The sequence below is a fragment of the Vidua chalybeata genome, chromosome 30 (assembly GCF_026979565.1).
Source record: "Vidua chalybeata isolate OUT-0048 chromosome 30, bVidCha1 merged haplotype, whole genome shotgun sequence".
Taxonomy (NCBI): domain Eukaryota; kingdom Metazoa; phylum Chordata; class Aves; order Passeriformes; family Viduidae; genus Vidua; species Vidua chalybeata.
In genome coordinates this window covers 2,156,762-2,164,365 of record NC_071559.1, presented here as the reverse complement: position 1 = coordinate 2,164,365, position 7,604 = coordinate 2,156,762, and the positions used below count along the sequence as shown (strand labels likewise).

General features: G+C 66.9%; 1 protein-coding gene across 1 annotated transcript; it reads right to left on the bottom strand.

Moving 5' to 3' along the window:
• Window positions 1-3,546: 3,546 nt before the first annotated feature.
• On the bottom strand, window positions 3,547-6,210 carry LOC128801601 (inhibin beta C chain-like). The gene is made up of 2 exons (XM_053967613.1): window positions 5,793-6,210; window positions 3,547-5,231 (listed from the first exon to the last, which is right to left on the bottom strand). The coding sequence occupies exons 1-2, from the start codon at window positions 6,097-6,099 to the stop codon at window positions 4,480-4,482; spliced, it is 1,059 nt and encodes a 352-aa protein (XP_053823588.1). The 5' UTR covers window positions 6,100-6,210; the 3' UTR covers window positions 3,547-4,479.
• Between the last annotated feature and the right edge of the window lie 1,394 nt (window positions 6,211-7,604).

Genomic DNA, 7,604 nt, shown 5'->3' with positions numbered 1-7,604 from the left:
GCGCCCGGAGTAAGTTACCGGAGCCCCGCGGGGGCGGCGGATCCCGGCGGGTCCCGCTCCGCCAACTGCGGCGGCGGCGGCGCCGAACGCGCTCGGGACGGAGACCCCGGCCGGGAGCGGCGGCCCCGAAAACCCGGGATGGATCCGGGACACGCACGGCCCCGCGCCCGCGCGCACCGGTCCCGCTCGCTCACGGCAGGCAGGACCCCACGCGTGTCCGCGGGGCGCCCAGCGGGTCCCGCAGGCTGGCGGGCGCGCGGGCACCCACGCGTGTCCGCCCGCACGCCCGCGGGTCCAGCACGCGGGGCCCCGCGCGTTGCGTGGGCAGGCGGCGGCACACGCGCGCGGAGGTGGCGACACGCGTGGCCGCCCGTGCGCGCGGGCGCGGGGCGAGGCGGCGGGCGCGCGCGTGGGGGACCCCCGTGCGCGCGCAGCGGTGTCCACTCGCGCGGGGGATCACGCGTGAGCGTGTGAGCACGCACACGGCGCACACGCGCGTGCAAGCGTGGGCACAGCCCTCGCACGCGTCCACGCGGGGGTGACATTCTCCGGCCCACACACACGCACGCGTGGGGGGCACGGCCCGCGGGCACGCGGTGGGGCACGGCCACCAGCCCACGACCGCGCCGGGGGCACGGCCCGGTTACACACACACATGTGGTGGGCACAGCCCACCCACACGGACACGCGGGGGACACAGCCAGCGCCCCACGCACACGCAGGGGATCCAGCACACGCACACGGGGGGCACGGCCCACCCGCAGGCGGGGTCACAGCCCCCGGCCCACGCACACGCGGGTGCCACAGCCGGTTTACACGCACAAGCAGGGAACACAGCCCGCACACAAACACACGCGGGTCGCAGAGCCCACGAACACGTGGGGAGAACGCCCTGCAGCCCACGGACACGCACACGCAGGAGGCGCAGCAGGGGAGACAGCAACGACCCCCACACTCAAGGGGCAAAGGCCACGCCGCCGCCGGGTGGCACATGCCACAGCCACGCGGAGGGCCACAGCCCACGCACACGCGCGGCCACACTCCCAGCCCCTAACCCTGACCCAAAAATGATAAATATTTCTATGAAATCAATATCGCCCGTTCTGTTCTGCACACGCACACGCGCGGAACGCAGCACGCGCTCTCAGGGGGCACAGCCACGCACCCGGGGGAGGGCGGGGGGGGGGGTGGTCACACCCTGGGGTCACACCCTGCAGCCCACGCACGCTCGTGGGACCCCTCCCACAGCCCGGGGGTCCCGGCCGGTCCCGTGCGGGGTCGGGGCCGGCGCGGGGGGGAGCGCACGGGAGGGCAGCGCCCCCTGGTGGCGGCGGGCGGCTCCGGTTGCGCTCCCCGCGCCGGTGTCGCCCGTGACCGGGGCGAGCCCCGAGGGTGGCGGGGCCGCGCCGCGCACCCGCTGACCCCGGAGCCGCTTACCGGGACTGCCCCGCCTGGAGCTCTGCTGTCCCCGGCATTAGCCTGTCCCCTGTCCCCCGGTGTCATCGCGCACCGGGGGGCGGCTTCATGTCCTCACGGTGGCACCGCTCCGGGACCCCCAGGGCGGAGGAGCAGCACGGGGCCAGCAATGAGAGGATTTCGGGACCGCTCAGCTCCCGGCCGTGGCCTGCAGAACCCATTCCCCGCCTCAGTTTCCCTCCCTGCTGTCCCCGTCTGAGATCAGCTCCTTCCCTGCTGCCCCCTCGCCACAGTGGGGGTGAGGAGGGGTCTCTGCTCCCCGGGGCGCCCCAGCACAGAGGGGAGGTGACAACGCCTGCAGGGTCAACCCCTTGCTCTGGCAGGAGGGGGAAACAGCCAGCGGGCTCCTGGGGTGCCCCCAGACTTTGCCATGGCTCGAATCCCACCACAGCAGCCCCAAGCGGGGCCGAGGGGGTGGGCACAGGTGAGGGGGTGGGCACAGGTGAGGGGGTGGGGTAGGTGAGGGGGTGGGGCAGGTGAGGCACTGCCTCCATCCCCGTTTTGTAACGGCCATAAGCGGCTCAGCAGCTTTGCCCCTGGGATGAGTGTGACCCTGGATAAGCTGCTTGGGGTCCGGGGACCTGCCCCGAGCCCACCCCCCGCTCCTCACGGAGCCATTCTGCGCGGTGAGACTGTCCCAGGTCCCTTCTGCCACCAGCTCCCAGCCCCTGGGTGTAACCAACACCCGGGCAGCCCCTCGGAGCAGCTGCCAACCACCACACCCCGACCCTGCCACATCCCCCACCTCCCCAGGAATAATCCCACTCTCCTGTTTGGGAAAGTCAGAGCAGCTCAGAGCAGGGCCAGATGATCCCCCAGATTAGGGATTTACCGGTGCCATCATGGCCAGCTCAGCACCTCGGCGTGGGGGCAGCGTGTCAGTGTGTCAGTGAGTCAGCACATCGAGCACACGCAGGTGGACAGCCCCCTCCACACGGCAGCACACTCCACGGGGAAAACAAAGCAAAACTTCCCTTGCTGGCGACAGAAAACGCATTTCTGCCGTCTCGGTGGGGTGCTGCACGTGGCTGGATGCGTTCCGTGCCGGAATGCCGGTTTGGGAGGGGAGCAGGGCGGCTCTCCAGACACCACACAGAGCCCTGGAGATGCAGCTCCCAGCGTGTGCACGGCAGCACGTGCCCCCAGGACACGGACTGGGGCTGTGCGAGCGCCCGGGAGGCTGAGGCATCATGCTGTGGCTTTTACCCAGTGCAGGGATATTTTGGGAGCACGGTGGTGGCCGCAGTGCCCCGGGTGTCAGGGGGATGCCCGCTGCACTGGCTGATGAAAGCTGCCCTTTGGTCGCTGGCAGGCCCAAGCTGGGAAATCAAGGAGGTTTGTCCCCAGATAAAACAGCCCCAAACTGAGCTTTGAGCGGGAGCTTGCGCAACGGGGACCCGGCTCAGCGTGTGGGATCTCAGCGGGATGAGAAGGGGGCATTGCCTCCCGCTCCAGGAGCATCCCACCCCAAATCCCGCAGGAGACTCCCCATCACCCACCAGACCTTCTGTCTGCCACGGGGCTGAGACCGGGCTCACTGGGTGGTGTTTAGGGGAGCACACGAGGGGGACTGGGGAGGTGGGACACGGTCAGGGGCTTTGCAGTGGGGGCCAGGATTTGGGGGTGGGCTGTGGCTCGGCATTTGAAATCACCCCGCTGGAGGCAGAGTGACCAGAGCTCCATTTGGGATTGCTCCAGGTGGAAAGCAGCATCTCCCCGTTGGGTGATGTCCTGCTGGGACACAGCTTTGATGCTCCCACTGCAGACCACCCCTCTCCAGTCCCCAGTGAGGTGGTACCTGGTTCCCAGCCCCTGTTTGATTCCTGAGAACCCCATTTGGAGGCAGAACACCGTGAGCACACCAGGAGCCCCTCAAACCCCACAGCTCCCAGTATGGCAGTGCCATGCAGCTCCTGTGCTATCCCACCCCCCCAGTGCCTGAGGGATCTGGACCCTTCTGGCCAAGCAGGACCCTCTCCCTCACCCCATCCATGCATGTGGTCCCAGGAAAAAACAGCCAGAGCCTGGATTTTGCATTTCCACCCATTTATTTGGGAAGCTGCACGAAAATGTTGTGTAATAAATTAAAGCAGAGGCCATGTGGGTGCATGAGGAAGGGGAAGGCAGAGTGGGATCTTCGGCAGAGAGGATGGAGCACCAGGGAATCCCAACAGCTGCAGGAACTGAAAGTGGGAATAGCTGCAAAACCAGTGGCACAAACCAAATCTGTACCTTGAGTGTGGTCTTGAAGGTAAAGTTTGAGGCAGACCTCCCCTTATGGGGGCACCAGGCTGGAGGAGACCTGGCTGGGGGGTGGGAGCAGGGGAGGAAAGCACAAACCCAGGGAAAGGGGAAGCACACAGGACCTGGAAGCTTGGTCCTCACAGCTCTGTGTCCTCCAGGGATCAGAGAACTTTGTCCTGTCACTGCTGTTTTGGGGTTCTTGATGAAGTCGTACCCTTCATCCTCCTCTCCCAGGCCTTTTATTTGTGCCCCGTTCTGTCTGTTCCCAAAACTGGATGCAGGAAGTTTTGTTCCAGAAGGGAAACAAGCGGGACTGCCTTGTCCTGCAGACTCCCACGTGGAGGAAGCAGCTCCGTTTCTGCATCTCACTCTGTCCCCAAGGAAGCCAAGTCCCAACCCCTCATCGGACACCGAGTGTGAACCAAGGGAGGCCCCCACACCAGAGGGGAATAGAGCACCAGGAATGTGGGATCAGCTTGGGAACAGCGCAGGCAGGGATGTCCAGAGTCATCAACACCCACAGCCCAGCTTGGGCAGTCGAATGTGGCCTTGGCTCTGTCCCACATGTCCCCAAAGCCCCCTGCTCCAGGCGCTCTCTGGAGATTCCCTGCTCCCCCTGACGAGACCCTCTCTCTCCCAACCTTTCCAAAGGGGTCCACTGAGGGCTGACTCCAGCTCATGGAGCTCTCCAGCTCCCTCCCCCTCCACCAGCAGGACGGTCCTGGAGAAGGGGGGGTCCCCACCACAGCTCCCCCAGCCCTAACTACAGCCACAAGCATCAACAATCATGTCGGGAATGTCAGTCTTGACAATATTGCTGTTGCGATCGAAGTAGAGGACGGAGAGCGGGCGGCGCCGCGTGGGCACGCAGCAGGAATGCCCCGAGGCCTGGATGTTGTTGGCTTTGACGAGGTTGAAGACGGCTGTGTGGAAGGAAGAGGCCATGCCAGGGCTGCCTGCCACGTGCAGAGGGCACTGGCCCACACAGTAATTTATCTGGTAGCCCTCGGGCTTGATGATCCAGTCGTTCCAACCAATGTCGCGGAAATCCACGTAGTAATCCTTGCGGCAGCAGAGGTTGGAGTTCTGGCTGCAGCGGAGGCTGCGCTTGGCCACGTGGTGTTCGGGCTCCCTCATCTTCACCTTGGCCACTAGGAAGGGCTGGTGGGACCAGCTGGCGTTGACCTGTGCCATCACATCGCTCCCATCCCCGCGGCTCTCCAGTTCCAGCCGCAGGGTCCGGCTCTGCCCCTCGAAGAAGCTCCGCAGGGCCGGCAGGAGGGGGAAGGAGCGCCAGCCGCTGCCCGTCGTGCTCAGCTGCCTCTCCCCCAGCAGCGTGTGGTTGCCCCCGGCCACAGCCCCGGCTTCACCGGCCAGGAAGATCCTCAGGGTGAGGCTGGCCCGGGGCACTCGCAGGTAGAGCCAGAGCTGAGCCTGCAGGATGTGAATGTCCTCGTCCTGCGCCTGGCTGAACTGGAATTGCAGCCCCAAACTGGAGGGAGATGTGAGATCTGAGGGGAGAAAGGGATGAGGAGGTGAGCGCTGAGGGATGCTCCCCGGCCACCCAGCGAGTCAAGACTTCCAGCTTTGTCTGTCCTCCACCCTGCCTTGGGAAAGCAGCCTCCGGCAGAAGGGGAGCCTGCTCTCACCTGGCCCTTCTTCTCACGGGGTGAGGCTGCAAAGCGCTTCCAGCCCCACAAGCCAATCCCGCAGCTCGCAACTCTAACTACTCAGGAGTCCCAGGCACCCTGAGGACCCTCATATTTTGGGGGGACCGGCATTTGCAGCCCGGCAGGAGCAGGAGAGGGACCACCTCCCCCTCCCGGGCTGAGCCCTCGCGCAGCAGCGGCACCGGGACATAGTGAAATGTGGATGTGAATACCACACCGGGCTCTCACTGATGCGCGACGGGTGCGGCGACTCCCGAGCTACGCACAGCCCGCGTGGCTCCGGGTCCCCCGCACACCCCGCGGGGCTGCGCGTCCCTGGGGGTCCCCAAGGCGCAGGACACGGACCCCTCGCCCCGGGGCTCACCGGGCTCTCCCGCGCCCCGTCGGGCACCGCGCACCCACCTGTCTCCGCGAAACTGATGATCTCGTAGCTCTGCTGCTCCTCCTCCTCCTCCCCGGGAACTCCGGGGCTCCGGCGGGCGCCTCCCGCCTGCAGCCGCCGCAGGGCGCGGGCCACGGCGGCGCGGGGCACAGCGTGGGCGAGCCGCGGCCGATCGCGGAGCCGCAGCTTTTCCAGCAGCTGCTTCTTGGCCACCTCCTCCAGCAGCCGCCGCTCCGCGCCCGCCGGGCACGACGGGCAGCGCGGCTCGGCCGCCGCGTACAGAACCACGGCCAGCAGCAGCCACGGGCCCGAGCCACGCGCCGCCATCCGCGCCCACCGGACGGCTCGGGATGAGCACCGGGAGCGGCACTGACGGGGCGGGACCGTCACCGGCACCGAGGGAGCGGCACGGAGCGCACGGGAGCGGCGTGACGGGACCGCGTCGATGGGACGGGAGGGGCACCGGGAGCGGCGCCGACGGGACGGGAGCGGCACCGGGAGCGGCGCGGCGCGGCCTGCTTTGGGCACCTGCGGCCGGGGGCGGTCCCGCCGCCCCCCCGCCCCCCGCCATTGGCCGCCGCACCTGCCTGTCCCGTCCCGTCGGGGATTATCGGGATTAGCACCCCACCCCCGACTCCCCGCGGGGGGGTCGGTGAGCAGCCCCCCCATCCTCCCCCGTTCCCGGTCCTCGCCAACCGTCGGGGCACTGCGGGAGGAGTCCCACGGGGGGCCGTGCACCGGCCCCCGCCGTGCCCGCGTGGGTTGAACACGAGTGAGGGGTGCGGGTCATACAGGGGGAAGTTCACACGGGTGTGCACGAACAGTGGAATGAATGTGCAGGGGCTCTGCGTGCACTGGGCTCTGCCGGCGGGGCACCCTGGCATCTGCCCACGGGGAGGAGAAACCCCGGCCAGCCCCACAACGGGCAGCAGGATCCTCCAAAACTGTCAGGGAGTGAGGGCTGGGGCAAATCCTGGCCAGCGGAGGAGCCCCAGCACCGGAGCAGGCAGCCGGAGGCATCCCAGCTCCGCTGCCCATCCATGGATGCCACAGACCTGTCCCCAGCCTGGGCACTGCCCCCCGGGCACCCTCGAGCCATCCTGGCAGTGACAGTCCCGTTGGGTGCTGTCAGAGGACCCAGGGGGCTCCTGGGATGACCCCGCAGCTCCTGGGGACTGTCACATCTCTGGGCTTTTGTCACTCCCTGCAGGTGATGGGTTTTGGGGTCTGAGCCCACCCCTTGGACCACCTGGTCCTTCCTCAGCCTGGGGCAGAGCTGGGAAGGGCCAGTGAATGCGTGCACCGTGTGTTCCCTCCTCCTCACAAAATAAAAAGGGGATTTGTGTGTCCTGAGGACTCAGGAGGTGACAGCCAGTGTCACATCAACCTGAAGATGTTTCTCAGACTCTTTGGAGCAGGATGTGCAGGCTGAGGCAGGGCAGGGGCTGGCAGAAACCTCACAAAAGTGATGCAAGGTGCCACGGTGTTGGGGGATTGGCAGAGCCCAGCTGGAGCAGGGAATCCAGGGAACTTGAAGCCCTGCCAGGCCAGTGCTCCAGCATGTCCTGTGCCCACTGCGCCGTGCACCGACTCCAAGGTCTTGACCACATGGAGCCCCTGGCCCTGGCCAAGCCAGAGGTGCCATGTAAACAGAGTCTGGGAAAAAGCACCCACCGGAGGTGATGCAACCTCGGAGCAAGGGGCAAAGGGCTCAGCTGGCTGGGCCCGCTGGCAGCTCCCAGAATAGCCCAGGAATGTCAACAGAGAAGAAGGAGTGGGCACAGGTTGGCCCGGCAGCACAGATCCCACAGGGCCTGGGAGCCCTGGCTCCC

Bases quoted from the DNA above. Each gene is read 5' to 3' on its own strand.
- LOC128801601 (XM_053967613.1), bottom strand. From the start codon at position 6,099: ATGGCGGCGCGTGGCTCGGGCCCGTGGCTGCTGCTGGCCGTGGTTCTG. The intron at 5,232-5,792 runs GTGGGTGCGCGG...TTCTCCCCTCAG, and splicing joins CATCAGTTTCGCGGAGACAG to ATCTCACATCTCCCTCCAGT.